The 17,685-nt window shown below is 41.5% G+C and overlaps 1 protein-coding gene across 1 annotated transcript in view; it reads right to left on the reverse strand.

Annotated features, from left to right (window-relative positions):
• The window catches only part of MED16 (mediator complex subunit 16), a 59,919-nt gene that overhangs the window by 29,317 nt on the left and 12,917 nt on the right, over positions 1-17,685 (reverse strand). The window contains exons 5-10 of the mRNA XM_082247981.1: positions 17,528-17,633; positions 10,855-11,010; positions 2,031-2,239; positions 1,154-1,360; positions 842-1,052; positions 623-756 (exon numbers count right to left, since the gene is read on the reverse strand). Of these exons, the coding sequence (XP_082104107.1) occupies positions 623-756; positions 842-1,052; positions 1,154-1,360; positions 2,031-2,239; positions 10,855-11,010; positions 17,528-17,633 (1,023 nt within the window). The remainder of the gene's footprint in view (positions 1-622; positions 757-841; positions 1,053-1,153; positions 1,361-2,030; positions 2,240-10,854; positions 11,011-17,527; positions 17,634-17,685) is intronic.

Here is a 17,685-nt window from a genome sequence, read left to right on the forward strand (position 1 = left end):
TGTTAAACTTCCAGTGCTCGGATGCAGAATATTCAAGTTTCAGATACAGCGGACACTCTACATGCCTCTCCCCACCTCGTGCCCAATCCCAGAATGCTTTGTTTTAGGTTAACCCATTCACAAAATACAAGGTATTCTGTGAATAGACAGTAGAAAAGAGGGGCAGCCAGAGTGACTGCTGTGTAGTAAAGTGCATGTCTCCTGTCAGAGCTTCGGGAGTGTAGCAATTGCTGTACTTCCGACGATCAGTAAAAAAGTAAATAGCAAGGAAAAGAGATAGGTCCACAAGGTGGCACACACTTCTTTCGACGTATCGCCTATATTTCGGCATTTTAAAGTTCTGTAATTCCTGGAGTTGTGTGTGGATGAGAAGACCACCTTTTGTGAAGGAACAGGACTCAAACTATATATTAGTCAAGTATTGATTAAGGAGTGACAGAAGGCTTTTGTCACGCTTTTAAATAATTAAAAAAGGTCATTTAGAGTCTAGCCACCCAATTAAATTATATGTTTATGTAATTATTATGACCAAATCATCTTAAAATTATACTCCAGGAAAAATGGAACTGTAAAATTGACAACAAAGAAGATACAGATGGGGCCCAGGGTAGAGCATGGTTACCTGGTTGGGAAGGCTGGCCAGCAGATACAACACAAAGTCACCAATCCACTGAATAAGTTGCTGTAGTGACTGAAGTGTTGGCATGTCTAGTACAAACTCCTCTGTTTTCAGGTTGATCATCACTTTGTCTATATCTAAAATAAAAATATTGGTTACAGCTAATACCAAGCACAGAAAAAACATATTTATATTTGTACCTCAACTTTGCAACAGATGTACCTGTATCAGGATACTTATTGCAGATCTCGGTAAGTCTGTCTCCTGGGCTTTTGTCAGGGGTGTTAAGAAAGTGGGGTCGCAGCAAAGACTTCAGAGTGCAGCTGACTGAGATAAGGAACAACTTGGCATGATAGTCACAGACACGAGTGATGGTGCTGGGTGACAATTTACAAAGTGATGCTTTCATAGCCAGGATCCGGGTAGAAAGGACCTAAATTATCATTAACAAGGTTATAATTCATATTTTATATGCTAAACACATGCTTTAAATTATGATGTTGTGCTCATATTTTGTACCTAACCAGATCTCACCTGCTGCAGTGCTGCATTTTGTTTGGTATACTCTTCATGTAGTTTCTCTACTAAATTGTGTACCATGTTAGGCTGTACATGTAGCAGGATATCCCACCAGTCGTACCCAGTTACCATGCAGTACTCCAACAAGAACAGAAGATGACGAAGTGAAGTAGTCATATCAAGTGCGTGACCCATAGATGGGGAGACTCTCAGCATGCTGAGCTGTTAAGGCAGAGAATAGAAGTTACTAACAAAGAATAAGTATATTCTCATTTTACCACAGCATTTCCCTGCACACATTTTCAAAGACTTGTTTATACATCCTTACAGCAGGTTTATTTTACTAATTTTTATAGCACAAAAAAAAAAATTGCCTGTGCTTTACAACACACCAAACAACTAACATTAGTCCTGGTCCACCAAAAAGAGCGCACACACATCTCACAGTCATGCACATTCTCTCTTAAGGTTCAGATTTAAATGACAAACTATAACAGTGTTTTTGGGGTGGGAAGAAATTAAGTCACCTGAAAGAAACTCATGCAAACACAGGAAGTATATAGATACTCCATTCAGTCCTATTTTCACAGTAAGAGACTTTTGGAGCCATAAGTAGAGAATGCAGGACTGAACATAGAAATAAATAAAATGCAGCTATATTCTCTTTCTCAAATCAATCTGTACAATTATGAATATTCATGAGAATGCTGCCTGTACTCCTCATTTGGAGATCTACATATGTGACGCGTATGTGTGCTCAAAGACCAGGGCTACAATGTGAAAGTGACAGCAACAACTGAAAAATTTTTCTCATATCTCCGATTGCTTTTATTTCTGTAAATGCGAATACAGGGACAGTCAATAAAATACAGTCTAGGAATTTCTTCTTAACCTTTCCCTGGGTGTCTAATCCAACTAATGCCAATGAGGTCCAGGACATCTGCAGGGCCTTGAAGTGAACACATGGGGTAGGTGAACGCTGACGTTTTAAACTGGGCTCCTCAGAGGGACGCATGGATGAACCAAATAAGACAGCCATTGTCTGCAGTGATAGTCTGTGCACAATGTGAACATTACCATCGTGGAACGCCAATGCTAGACCTGAAAAAAAAAAAATAACAAATTCTGATTACTAGAGAACATGTACTTAACCACTTTACCACCGGAGGATTTTGCTGTCTTCCGTCCAGACCACTTTTTGTGCTTCGGCACTGTGCGACTTTAACTGACAATTGTGCGGTCATGCAATGTGGTACCCAAACGAAATTTACGTCCTTTTTTTCCCACAAACAGAGCTTTCTTTTGGTGGTATTTGATCACCTCTGTGCTTTTTATTTTTTGCGATATTAATAAAAAAAGAGCGAAAATTTTGCAAAAAAATGACATTTTCAACTTTGTCTTTTAAAAAATATCCAATATACTCAATTTATGTCATTTTTTTTGGCCAAAATATATTTAGCTACATGTCTTTGACAAAAAAAAATTCAATGAGCGTATTTTTATTGGTTTGCGCAAAAGTTATAGCGTCTACAAACTATGGTGTAAATACTGAAATTTTACGCAGCTTTAATTTCTGACTGCCTATCTCAATTCATGAAGTGCTAAAATGGCAGGGCAGTACAAGACCCCCCCAAATTACCACTTTTTGAAAAGTAGACATCCTAAGGAATGTTCTGAGAGGCATGTTGAGCTCATTGAATATTTAATTTTTTTGTCACAGGTGTTTGAAAAATGACTAAAAAAAAAAAAAAAATTTTTTTTTAACACAAAGTTGTCACTAAAAGATACATTTCTCACACATGCCATGGGTATATGTGTAATTACACCCCAAAATATATTCTGCTGCTTCTCCTGAGTACAGGGATACCCCATATGTGAGACTTTTTGGGAGCCTAGCTGTGTACGGGACCCCGAAAATCAATCTCCATCTTTAGGTTTTCTAATGGCGTAAATTTTTGATTTTACTCCTCACTACCCATCACAGTTTAGGAGGCCCTGAAAATTCAAGATAGCACAAAACCCCCCAAATGACCCCATTTTGCAAAGTAGACACCCCAAGCTATTTGCTGAGAGGCATGGTGAGTCCATGGAATATTTTATATTTTGCCACAAGTTTTGGGAAAATTACAATTTATTTATTTATTTTTTTTTAACACAAAGTTGTCACTAAAAGATAAATTTCTCACACATGACATGGGTATATGTGGAATGACACCCCAAAATACATTCTGCCGCTTCTCCTCAGTATGGGGATACCCCATGTGTGAGACTTTTTGGGAGCCTAGCTGTGTACGGGACCCCGAAAGCCAACCCCCACTTTCAGGCTTTCCAAGGGCGTAAATTGTTGATTTCACTCCTGACTACCTATCACAGTTTCGGAGGCCATGAAATGCCAAGACAGCACAACCCCCCCCCCCAAATGACCCCTTTTCGGAAAGTAGACACCCTAAGCTATTTGCAGAGAGGCATGTTGAGTGTTTTGCAGATCTCACTTTTTGTCACAAAGTTTTGGAAATTGAAAAAAGAGGAAAAAAAATGCATTTTCCTGTTTTTTCTTCATTTTCCAAAAAAAATGAGAGATGCAAAATACTCACCATGCCTCTCAGCAAATAGATTGGAGTGTCTACTTTGCAAAATGGGGTCATTTGGGGGGGTTTTGTGCCATTTTGGCATTTCATGGCCTTCAAAAGTGTGATCGGTAGTAAGGAGTGAGATCAACAATTTACGCCCTTAGAAAGCCTGAAGGTGGGGAGTGGTTTTCCGGGTCCTGTACGCGGCTAGACTGACAAAAAGTCTCACATATGGGGTATCCTTGTACTCAGGAGAAGCAGCAGAATGTATTTTGGGGTGTCATTTCACATATACCCATGGCATGTGTGAGCATTATATCATTTACTGACAACTTTGTGTAAAAAAAAAAAAAAAATAATAATAATTTTCCTGAAACTTGTGGCAAAATATAAAATATTCCATGGACTCATCATGCCTCTCATCTAATAGCTTGGAGTGTCTACTTTGCAAAATGGGGTCATTTGGGGGGGTTTTGTGCCATTTTTGCATTTCATGGCCTTCAAAAGTGTGATAGGTAGTAAGGAGTGAGATCAACAATTTACGCCCTTAGAAAGCCAGAAGGTGCGGATTGGTTTTCCAGATCCTGTACGCGGCTAGACTGACAAAAAGTCTCACACATGGGGTATCCCTGTACTCGGGAGAAGCAGCAGAATGTATTTTGGGGTGTCATTTCACATATACCCATGGCATGCGTGAGCAATATATTATTTAGTGACAACTTTGTGTAAAAAAAAAAACAAATTGTCATTTTCCTGAAACTTAGGGCAAAATATAAAATACTCCATGGACTCAATATGCCTCTCAGCAAATAGCTTTGGGTGTCTACTTTCCAAAAAGGGGTAATTTGGGGGGTGTTTGAACAGTCCTGGCATTTTATGCTCAATTTTAGCAACACATCACCCTCTCTTCTAACCACTTGAAAACCAAGCCTTTTCTGTGAGTTTTTGTTTACATGAAAAAATATTTTTTTTCACAAGAAAATTACTTTGAACCCCCAAACATTATATATTTTTTTAAAGCAGAGGCCCTACAGAACAAAATGGTGGATGTTGCAATTTTTTTTGTTACACGGTATTTGCGCACACATTTTCCAAACGCAATTTTTGCGTAAAAAAAACACTTTTTTTATATTTAATGCAGAAATACACTATATAATTCCAAATTGTTTGGTAAAATTTAAAAGATGATCTTATGCCGAGTTCATAGACACCTAACATGACATGCTTTAAAAATTGCGCACGCCCGTGCCGCGGCAACAAACTACGTACGGTTTTAAAAGCCTTTAAAAGTCTTTACAGGTTACCACTTTGGACTTACAGAGGAGGTCTACCACAAGAATTACTGCCCTCGACCTGGCGTTCGCGGCGATACCTCACATGCATGCTAAAATTGCGGTTTACATATGACACTAGACCAACGCTTGTGCGCGCATTTGCGCGCAAGCACGGGGGGACAGGGGGGCTTGATTTTTTTTTTCTTTTTCTTTTTTAATTTGCTTTCTTATGTTATTTTGACACCTTTTCTTTCATTTTTTTTTCTTTAATCATTTTTATTGTTATCACGGTGAATTTAAATTTCCTCTATGATAGCAATCTGTAGTGACAGGTACTCTTTTTAAAAAAATATTGGGGTCTTTTAGACTCTAGATCTTTCCTCTGACCTTAACGCATCGGACCATACCAAAATTGGTGTGATAAAATACTTTCCCAATTTCCCAATGGTGCTGTTTATTTCTGGCGAAACAGAAGTCATGAAATGCTCGTAGCCTCCGGCATCTTAGGCCATAGAGATGATTGGAGCCATTCTCATCTCCAATCAGCTCTATGGTTAGATAATTGAACCACCGGCTGCACTCTCGGGTTAACCGGTGGGACAGGAGAGCCCGAGAAAAACCGTGGAAGGCAGCGGAAGGCGGCAGGAGGGGGGGGGGGGAGGAGTCCCCTCCCACTGCATGTAAAAGCAGTCTAGCGGCCAATTATCCGCTAGGATTGCTTTTACATGTAAGCCGACCGCTTGCTGTAAAAAACGATACCAAGATGATGCCTAAATCTGCAGGCATCATCCTGGTATAACCACTCAAAGTCCAGCAACGTACCAGTACATTGCTGGTCCTTGTTTGGCATATAGGTTTTTTTTTTTTTCATGCAGCCTGTGGGCTGAACGAAAAAAAAGAGAACCTATCAGAAATCAGCACAGGAATAATGCGTAGTATTACTCATCATTAACCGCCCAAACAACCACCCACTGAATTTAATGATGGGTATACACGACACTATCCACGTATACCAAAATAGGATTTTAACTGCAGTGCTGAAATCAGAAAATCACCACAGCTGCTATCAGCAAAGGTATCCATATATGCTGAGCGCAAACGCTGTTTGTGTCAGAATATATAAAATCAATGCGTGGTAGCCGACGAGTACCTGCAAGAGAAACAGGTCACAAAAGAATGAAAAAAAAAAAGTACATTAAAAAAAGTACATTAGGAAGAGTAGGACATATAAAATGACTGACACAACAAAAATTTTTGGATTCTCATCATTAACCGCCCAAACAACCACCCACTGAATTTAATGATGGGTATACACGGCACTATCCACGTATACCAAAATAAGATTTTAACTGCAGTGCTGAAATCAGAAAATCACCACAGCTGCTATCAGCAAAGGTATCCATATATGCTGAGCGCAAACACTGTTTGTGTCAGAATATATAAAATCAATGCGTGGTAGCCGACGAGTACCTGCAAGAGGAACAGGTCACAAAAGAATGAAAAACATACAAAAGGACATTAAAAGTACATAGGAAGTGCAGAAGAACATAAAAAATGACTGAGACGACAACTATTTTTGGCTTTTATGTTTTTTTTTTTTTTCTTCAAACGTCGAGTTCCAGGTTCCAGGTTCGGGTCTCTCAAAATGACGATAGCCATCGAACATCTTTTGAGACCCTGTGTATATGTGCCCTAAACTGTGCTGTGCTGTACCCTACGCTAATAATCCACTAGTGTGTGGTAGCGACGGAAACAGTCACCGTTGCAAAGACCAGGTTGGTCAGGACAGTCGGGACAATAATTCCGGGTGTCACGCCTAAATCCGCGCTTGCTGCAGACACAGCATCTTTTTTGGGGGTATCGTTTGGTAGGGGTACTCGGGAGGAATTGCGGAAAATGCCTCTCATGCAGCCGGCTCACTGCATCTGGTTGGGGAAGTTGGGCAGGAGCACCAGCTGGATACAGGAGGGCTCTGATTATCTCTTCTTGGAATTGAAAGAAGGATAATGTTCCAGCAGACGCTTTGTATAAGACAAAAGCGTTGTAAACAGCCAATTGAAATAGGTATACAGACACTTTTTTGTACCAGCGTCTGGCCTTACGGGCAATTAAGTACGGTCCCATCATCTGGTCGTTGAAGTCCACCCCTCCCATTTTACGGTTATAGTCGTGGACACAGAGGGGTTTCTCAACAACACCGGTGACCGTAGTAATTTGGACTGCCGTGTCTGGGTGAATGGAGGACAGCACGTAAACGTTTCATTTGTCCCTCCACTTCACTGCAAGCAATTCATCGCACCTCAAGCAGGCTCTCTCCCCCGAGCTCAGTGGGGCATTCACTAGCCGTTGGGGGAAGCCCCGGCGATTAGATCGCACGGTGCCACAAGCGCCAATTTGCAATTGATAGAGGTGTCTAAAAAGTGGCACGCTTGAATAGAAATTGTCCACGTACAAGTGGTACCCCTTTCCGAATAAGGGTGACACCAAGTCCCAAACTATCTTGCCGCTGCTCCCTATGTAGCCTGGGCAATCGGGGGGCTCCACAGTGCTGTCTTTTCCCTCGTAGACACGGAAATTAACTGTATAGCCTGTGGCCCTGTCACAGAGCTTATACAACTTGACCCCGTATCTGGCACGCTTGCTGGGGAGGTACTGTTTGATAGCAAGGCGACCAGTAAACTTAATCAGGGACTCGTCAACGCAGACATTTTGTTGGGGGGTAAACAAGGCTGCGAACCGCTGATTGAAGTGGTCTACGAGGGGCCGAATTTTGTGGAGCCGACCATATTCAGGGTCTCCCCGAGGACGACAGAGTTCATTGTCGTTAAAATGCATGAACCGAAATATTTGTTCGTATCGAGCCCTGGACATAGCAGCAGAGAACACGTGCATTTGATGAATTGGGTCAGTGGACCAATATAACCGCAATTCATTCTTTCTTGTAATGCCCGTGTTGAAGGAAAGGCCCAGATAGGTTTTAAACTCCTGAATCGTAATAGGATTCCAGGCAAATGGTCTGGCAAGGGGTGAATTTGGGTTGGCGGCGATGAATTGTTGAGCGTACAAATTTGATTGGTCCACAATAGATCTGAAAAGATCTTCAGTGAAAAACAGCTCAAAAAAGTTTATGGGATTAAAACCAGCTGTTTCCACTTGGATTCCGGGTTGGGCGGTGAATGGGGGGAAGTACTGGCGCTGTGGAATCTGTGGGCTGCCAATTAGGAAATGCCAGCGCTTCAGGGAGGACACTATGGGCTCTACGGGCCTGTCTTCGGATATGCGGTGGCTGCGGGCCACTACTCGTGCTAGCCACCGCACCAGCTTCAACTGCACTCAGGTGACTCGCCACGTCACCAGGTGATACTGCAGTGCTGGTTGAAGGTCCAGGGTGTACTAGGCCGCTCGTGCTTGCCAGTTCACGTGAAGTGTGAGCGGCACTAGTACTGGCACTCTGCTGCATACGAGAAACCTCCAGTTCTTGCAAGTCAACAACTCCAGAATGGGGTCGGGTACGCCTGACCCTAGCAGGGACCCCTCTGTCGGAGCTATCTGTCAGGGAGCTGCTGCTGTCATCTGGTTCATATACTGACCCTGATTCTGACAGTGAGGCTTCCCCATCGCTCTCACGTGCCGCGGTCAGCATTTCGTAGACCTCTTCACCACTGTACCAACGTTTTGTCATTTTAGTAACTAAATTTACCGGTACAGTAGTGCGACTACTAGGTAATAAAAGCACCTGGTTGTCGAGGACTATTTGGTCGCTACAAAGAAAAACTGCTAGTGCTAACAGAGATCAGGCCTGACTCTGCTAACGCAGCGGTTTTGTGTGATGTGTTTTTTGGAAGTGTCAGTAATCTATTGATTACTACACTTGCCTGGGTAAGGTGGGCTGGGCAGGGGGGCTAAACGCAGGTGCTAGCAGGAATCAGTGCTGATTGTGCAAACACTGCGTTTGGGGAACACTAAATTATGAGGACGCTAGTATAGTTCTGATCAGATCAGATATTGATCTGTTCAAACACTATACTAGTAACGGTGGTGTGTGTGTGTTAGTGTATTTGACTCTAACTGACGCTAAGTAACGGTGGTGTAGTGGGACCCTGACACTAACTAGCTAGCCTAAGTTGTGTCACCCGTGACGCTAACACAGTGATCGGTAATCACTGTATATAGTGAACACTGTGACAGGGAAGTGAAGGGGTTAAACTGGGGGAGATCAAGGGGTTAAACCTTTATAGAGGATAGATGGCGGGTGGCCTAAACCTATTCGGGCCTAGCGCAAGCGCAAATTAGGGTCACAAGTGACACTAAATACAGTGATCAGTAGTTATCTGATTTACTGTATATATTAGTGCACTGTGTTATAGAGAGTGAAGGGGTTAACTGGGGAAGATCAAGGGGTTAAACCTTTATAAGGGATAGATGGCGGGTGGCCTAAACCTATTTGGGCTTAGCGCAAGCGCAAATTAGGGTCACAAGTGACACTAAATACAGTGATTAGTAGTTATCTGATATACTGTATATATTAGTGCACTGTTTTATATGGAGTGAAGGGGTTAACTGGGGAAGATCAAGGGGTTAAAAGTTTTTTAGGGGATAGGTGGCGGGTGCCCTAACCCTATATGGGCTTAGCGCAAGCGCAAATTAGGGTCACTAGTGACACTAAATACAGTGATCAGTATTTACCTATATACTGTATTTAGTGAACAGAGTAATAGGTAGTGAAGGGGTTAACTGTGGGTGATCAAGGGGTTAAAACTTTATTAGGGGATAGGTGGCGGGTACCCTAACCCTATTTGGGCCTAACGCAGGCGCAAACCATGCTCACAAGTGACACTTATACAGTGATCAGTAAAATATCTGTATACCACTGTATATAGTGTTCACTGTGAGGGGTTTGGGGGTGATCAGGGGGTGATCAGAGGTGATGAAGGGGTTAAATGTGCCTATGTGAGGTGTGTCAGTGTAGTGTTGGTGGAACTCACGTTTTTACTGTGTCTCTGTCTCTCTCCTGGAACCGAAAGGACTCCAGGAAGGACAGTGACATCACTTCCCCTGTCTGTGTTTACATTACACAGACAGGGGACAGATTGTCATTGGTGGGGACCGATCAGCAGACACTGACCAAAAATCATTGGTCAGTATCTGGGGATTGATCGGTTCCCTACCGAATGCGATCGGTATAGGGACCCGCGGCGCGCGGGAGCGCGCTCTGGACCCGCGATCGCGCATGACGTAATACTACGTGGCTGGACGGTATCGTGCCGCAGTAGTATTACCGCACGCGGTCGTAAAGTGGTTAAAGGATAGGTTCACATTTCTTTACATTACACCCATATTTAGGGTGTAACATGTTAAGAATGGCCCAGCCCCCGCACCTCCCTGATCCCCGCTGTGACAACTTGCGGGGCTCTTCCTTTCTTCTCAACCCACTTCACCGCTGTTATAACATAGCCGAAGGGGGCTCCGCCTGGCCGGCAACGTCACTTGCTGACGGGGCCAAACTACATGGAAAACTACAAGGTCCAGCAGCCTTTGCAGCTGTTGGTTTGTATTTTTCAATGAACTACCATGGCGCTGTGGAGCACCATGGTAGTTCATTCAGGCTTCCTGTCAGATTGTGAGACGTACAGACAAGCAGATACACTGGCAGATCTGCGTGAGACCTGCATGGCACCAGCGATCTGCTGATCACTGGTGCAATGCTTTACAGGCTCAAAAAATAAAATAAATGCACATTTTTTTTACCTGCAAAAAATGTGCATTTATTTAATTTTTTTTCCAAAAAGTGAACTTATCCTTTACATTTTTGCCATAAACTTCCACTAGCCTGATCTGGTAACAAAGATACAGAGTAATAAATGTATCATACCTAGCCCAGGATAAAATTTAGTCTCATTTGCCACTTTGATGTCCGTATTGGTGAGGGAAATTGGCAGTTTGGGTAAAGCTACAGCAGACACACGCTCCAGTTCATTAGTGGCTGACAATATACGCCACTTCAGTATCATTGGCTGCTTATCACTCACTGTTAAAAAAAAAAAAAAAAAAAAAAAAAAAAGAAGGATTCAATTAGCAATTAATTTATACAACATATAGCAGATGTATTCCACAAACTGTTAGAAAGCACTAAGCCATCCACATGAGCACTTGACCATTAGCTTACAATGATACTCCTAGCAGAGTCAAACAGGTGCATATACACCAACCCCAGAGCTCCTCAGCATCACTTTTTTCTTAATTTAGGCTGGCAATACATTATACAAATTTTCTTGTACAATTTTCCTTTAGATTTACCAAAATCATATAATACAAGGGTCAAACCTAAACATGTTCAATCTGTATGGAATTAGGCACACTCTTGCACTACATAGTTGAAGGTAAACCTAAAGGAAATTGATAAAGAAAATTGTATAATGTATGACCAGCCTTAGATGTTCCTGTTTAGAGTAGGTTTAGCTGTATTAAATTTCAAATCAGATTTCTATTTCTATTTCTACAGAGTTCTATTCTTTCTGAATAAAGCTAAACTAACTGCACCTCATTTGCAGGTAAACACTCAGTGTGAATGGTACCATTGAAAAAAATACATGCATTTATATGCACTTAGAAATGTCCTATGAACGCATATAAAACACAGGTCTGACAGTGCCAATGTGAATGAGGCCTTATCGTTTCTCCTACTCTCTCCTGTAACAGATTTTTTACCTGTCAAACCTGCCAGAAGACCCATTCTTTGACACACCATGCTGTCTAGCAATAATAATAATAACAAACACTGTTGTCACCCTAATAAAGAAAGAGGAAACATTTTTATGAGAGTCAGTAGGGAGAATCCACCATTGCTGGCCGGTGGGAAGAATGTCATTTACATTTGGGGTCTTTAGAAAGAATGCCCTCCTTATAGTTCTGGTTAGCATTTCACCCTTGAAGACAGCTAAAAGATCATTAGTGCAATATTGCTAGCTCTTTCATGTGGTGTTGGCCCCAAAACTATGCAGTCACTATCTGGTGGGAAATAAGTCAATCCCCAAGTAAAACCTTTGAAACCTCTGAAATAACCCCAGGGTTCCACAGAGCCAAAACTACCTGGCCAAACCAGCAACCTGACCCAATTATTTTTTTTTAATGTTCTGTAAGGGTGGCATTCTGACCACCACTGTAGTGCTGCATTCTTTTTACTTGGTTGGTTTTAGTAAGGATTCCTTAAGACCTAAATATTTTAGGGTTTCATTTGGGTAAAAAGAATGAGAAAGTCTGATCTAAACACTGATTGCATGGCAATACAGACAGTTCCAAATAACAAGCACTTTGATAAATGAGGCCACTTTGCCAAAGTGAATTTGGTTAACTGGACGCCATCAGTACAAAATTTAAAAAAATGTACCAACCTGATAAAGAAATGGGTTGGAGCAGTGGTCAATTACAAGATAAAAGGGGTCTCAAATGTGGCCCCAGACATTATCAAAGGACCACAATATTTAGTTCACGAAATGTTACAGAAAACTATTAGAGATTGCAGAAAGAATACAGTAGATGGTCAGGGATTGTAGACAAGCTAAAGGCAAATGGTCAGAGATTATAGGCATGTGACGGGAGTGGTTAGAGACCAAGGGCAAGAGAGATACTTAGAAACTGGGGATATGTTACATCTGACTGGCATTATAGAGTAATTTGTGATCCCTATAAAAAAGAAAAAATTTTGCCAGCACATGGATATTGCTCTTAACATTAACCACTATAAAAGTTACAAAAAAAAAAAAAAAAAAGGGAAGGGATAGCAAAGAAAGTGTTAAACCAAACCCTTCAATTAGAAAAGTTGAGTCTAATAAATATATTCCATCACCCAGGCAGGAAAAACAGACTACTGGGGTCCAAGAGAAACCTACTAAGCACCCAAGAAAAACCATTTGACCTTTATTTTAAAGAAATATTGCTAGAGATGAAGTAGAAAGCACCACATCCCTTTGTTTAAAGTAGCTACAATGGAGGGGGGGCAAAGTGGGACTTTAACGGTGCAAAATGATGGAGAAAAATCGGAATTCTCAAAAATTGTACATTTTATTACACATAGGAGGTGAGGACAAGACAGTACATCAATATAAAATGATAAAATCAAGAAAATGCACTCGAAAATATCAACTCTACAGGTTTCGCCATCTTCATAATAGCTTCTTCAGGAGTTTTCATAGACATTTCTCGAGAGTGAACATTTCTAGGTAACAAAAGGAAAGAACATAAAAGACATAGCATGTGTATATACATAGGGCTTATCTCAATGGTCCTAAAGTTGAGTGCCCAATTGATTTACATATTAGAAAGACAATGATACCAATAAAAGTACCTTAAGATGACCTGAACCCTTTCTTATGCCAAAGGTGGAGGCAATAAAGGTGACGCCACTCAAGCGAGCACAGAGGGGGAGGGGAACCGAGACATCCAACCTCTTAAAGTTGACCCATAGAGAGGGTGACAGCCAAGCTAGGAATGATAGGTAGAAATAATGAGACCAGAGCATGGAAATACACTTCAACCCAAGATTGCTATATCTCCAGTTGTATAGGACTAAATATCAGGTTGAAAAGTTGCTAAAATATTCACCTGATTATAATGAATGTGCAGTTGATTCACTAGGTACCCCAATGTAAAAAAGCAGGGAGGGAAAACAAAGTTTCCTTAGTATCCCCAAATGGGAGGTATCCCTTAAAGAGAAAAATGGAGTTTATTAATGACAATGACAAACGCAATGCGGGTCTGTCAAGTTTTGAGGGTATGCATACTTACCCAAAATTGGCAAAAATGGGGCACATGGATTATCATGCAGTATTCAAAAGTTCACCGCCATTGTAATTGAACAAATTTTCCAATAGTACGCTCAAAATGAAAGAGACTGCACGGGAGGAGAAAGAAGAGAGAGGCATGGAAGGACATAGTCAGCATCTAATATACAAAAGATGTAAGGAGAGAAGCAGGGTTTAGAAGATTTCATTTACCGCAAATGGTCTCGAAGCTCATATGTCGTTCCCCGGTGGTCTAGTGTAATACTGACCGTATTGCGCCGGCATTTATACACCCTCTCCACTCCCTCGGCGTCTGACGTCACCGAGGGAGTGAGAGCGAGGTACGCCCAGTGGTCCAATGGAGACCGAAGAGGAAGTGCGTCATCAAGACGCGACCGCATCGCATTGTTCCGCCGGAACCGGAAGGTCGGGGATGGCAACATCCGGTCCGGACATAATGTATGCAGAGGAGGTAGCAGATCGCCAGAGACAATCTGAAATGGATCCAAATGAAACTGACAGCATTATTAAAGGCCGGATTTCAAAAGATATATCCACAATGCCTGTATAATGGGGAAAATCTAAAGACACAAAAGGTCATAAAGAAGAAGATTAACCCAATTAGTAAATCAGTCAGTATTGTGATGGAAATGAAAATTAGAAAGAAGAGGTTTTATGAAACTCCATTGAAGGACACCTGGGAGTTTGAAAGCGGTGCTGCTACTGACCAGGTTGGACCAATTTTCCTGGAAAATAAGTGTAGGGCACCGCGGGTGCCCATATGGGCAACAAAGACAGAGGCTGGAAATGGGCTCGGATCCAAAGGGTCCCCCAATGTGCTCACCCTAGGGTCTGCCACCCACAGTCGCATCCACATGACGGCAGGGGTCAGGAAAAAATATCCAATGGGCAAATCACAAAATGTTCTTGTTCTTTGAAAGGTAGATAAACTACATCTGAAAAAATAAACATATAATTGTTGTAAGGCAATTTTACCGAAATATATGTCATGTGCCAATATAGGCACCTAGAAAAAGGGGACTTTGTAACAGGGGTTCAAAATCCAAAATGCTGGCCAGCATCAGAAATCCTGTACTGAATCAGCAATAAATACAATTGACATTACCTAGCCAAGAAAGGGTTTGAAACGAATGGATTCATTTATACCAGGATACTGAATAGCCGATAAATTAAATATCCACTTGGTTTCACGTTGCAATAAATTTCTATCTACACTTCCACCTCTTTCATTGAGTGGGATGTGTTCCATGGCAAAGAAGGTCATCATCCTATCATCAAAGCCATGGTATAAACCCATATGTCGGCTAATGGGACATTTTCGAACTTTTTGTTCTTGACAAGTTTGACATGGTCACGAATTCGATTAAAAAAAGGCCTTTTTGTTTTGCCTATGTAGAAGGCTTTACAACTGCAATACATTATATAGACAATTCCTACTGTTTGACAGTTTGCATAGAAATTTGGTCTATACAATTTTCCATTGGGAAGAATAATTTAACTTAAATTAGGCAGATATCTGCAGAAATTGCATTTTCTGCAGGAATATGTGCCTGTAAGTGTTTTTTTACATTTATTTGAAGGAGCATAGTGACTATGAACCAATTGGTCCCTTAAGGAGCGAGACCTTTTAAAAGTTATCTGGGGGCGGGCATCAATAAATTTAGATACCTTTTCATCTGCCTCTAAGAGGTACCAAAATTTTTTAAGAATTGACCGTACCTGGTCATGTTGGCCAGAATATCGTGTAATTAGACGTACCCCATCAGTATTGGTTTTATTCTTTGTCTTTTTGCCAAAAATCAAGTCAGTCCTGTTCCATTTTTTCGCTCTATGATAAGATTTTTTCAAACAGGCCCTACTATAGCCTCTACATAAAAGTCTCCTCTGTAAGTTTTTGGCTTCTCTCTCGAAATCTTCAGATTTCGTACAATTACGCCGTAATCTTAAATACTGGCTATATGGTATACTGGATACCAAAGGCTGAGGATGGGAACTGTCTGCCCTCAGTATAGTGTTACCTGCAGTGGTTTTACGGAAGAGGGTGGAACCCAAAATGCCATCTTCATCTACATAAATGGTAATATCCAAAAAGTCCAAAGACCTTTGGCTATAAGTGTAGGTAAATTTGAGATTGAAGTCATTGACTTTCAACACCTCAAAAAATCTCAACAGCATGCTTAGAGAACCTGTCCAAATCATAAAAATGTCATCAATAAATCTTCTCCAAAGGAGTATACAAGATAAAAGAGACTCCAGGTTATCCCTGGAAAAAAGGATATATCTTTGAAATCCGGCCTTTAATAATGCTGTCAGTTTCATTTGGATCCATTTCAGATTGTCTCTGGCGATCTGCTACCTCCTCTGCATACATTATGTCCGGACCGGATGTTGCCATCCCCGACCTTCCGGTTCCGGCGGAACAATGCGATGCGGTCGCGTCTTGATGACGCACTTCCTCTTCGGTCTCCATTGGACCACTGGGCGTACCTCGCTCTCACTCCCTCGGTGACGTCAGACGCCGAGGGAGTGGAGAGGGTGTATAAATGCCGGCGCAATACAGTCAGTATTACACTAGACCACCGGGGAACGACATATGAGCTTCGAGACCATTTGCGGTAAATGAAATCTTCTAAACCCTGCTTCTCTCCTTACATCTTTTGTATATTAGATGCTGACTATGTCCTTCCATGCCTCTCTCTTCTTTCTCCTCCCGTGCAGTCTCTTTCATTTTGAGCGTACTATTGGAAAATTTGTTCAATTACAATGGCGGTGAACTTTTGAATACTGCATGATAATCCATGTGCTCCATTTTTGCCAATTTTGGGTAAGTATGCATACCCTCAAAACTTGACAGACCCGCATTGCGTTTGTCATTGTCATTAATAGACTCCATTTTTCTCTTTAAGGGATACCTCCCATTTGGGGATACTAAGGAAACTTTGTTTTCCCTCCCTGCTTTTTTACATTGGGGTACCTAGTGAATCAACTGCACATTCATTATAATCAGGTGAATATTTTAGCAACTTTTCAACCTGATATTTAGTCCTATACATCTGGAGATATAGCAATCTTGGGTTGAAGTGTATTTCCATGCTCTGGTCTCATTATTTCTACCCATCATTCCTAGCTTGGCTGTCACCCTCTCTATGGGTCAACTTTAAGAGGTTGGATGTCTCGGTTCCCCTCCCCCTCTGTGCTCGCTTGAGTGGCGTCACCTTTATTGCCTCCACCTTCGGCATAAGAAAGGGTTCAGGTCATCTTAAGGTACCTTTATTGGTATCATTGTCTTTCTAATATGTAAATCAATTGGGCACTCAACTTTAGGACCATTGAGATAAGCCCTATGTATATACACATGCTATGTCTTTTATGTTCTTTCCTTTTGTTACCTAGAAATGTTCACTCTCGAGAAATGTCTATGAAAACTCCTGAAGAAGCTATTATGAAGATGGCGAAACATGTAGAGTTGATATTTTCGAGTGCATTTTCTTGATTTTATATTGATGTACTGTCTTGTCCTCACCTCCTATGTGTAATAAAATGTACAATTTTTGAGAATTCCGATTTTTCTCCATCATTTTGCACCGTTAAAGTGCCACTTTGCCCCCCCTCCATTGTAGCTACCATTTGACCTTTGTTCTATAGTTTGAGAAATTACAGTGAGGGATATGCTATATGACAAAGGCAAAGGCCGAACCTGTAGAAGAGTAGTCCAATGTAGAGGATGTAATAATCTTACTTTACCTCCAGGAGAAAGTTGCTGGAAGATGTTATTGAGAGGGAGTCCTTCCTTGCGCAATGACCAGCACTCTGCAACACTGGAACACTGATTAGAGGCACATAGAAGAACCTAATTAATAGAAGATAAGAAATGTGTTAATTCCCGTCAAGGTAATATACAC

Source organism: Pelophylax lessonae, assembly GCF_965119305.1.
Source record: "Pelophylax lessonae genome assembly, chromosome: 1".
NCBI classification, from domain to species: domain Eukaryota; kingdom Metazoa; phylum Chordata; class Amphibia; order Anura; family Ranidae; genus Pelophylax; species Pelophylax lessonae.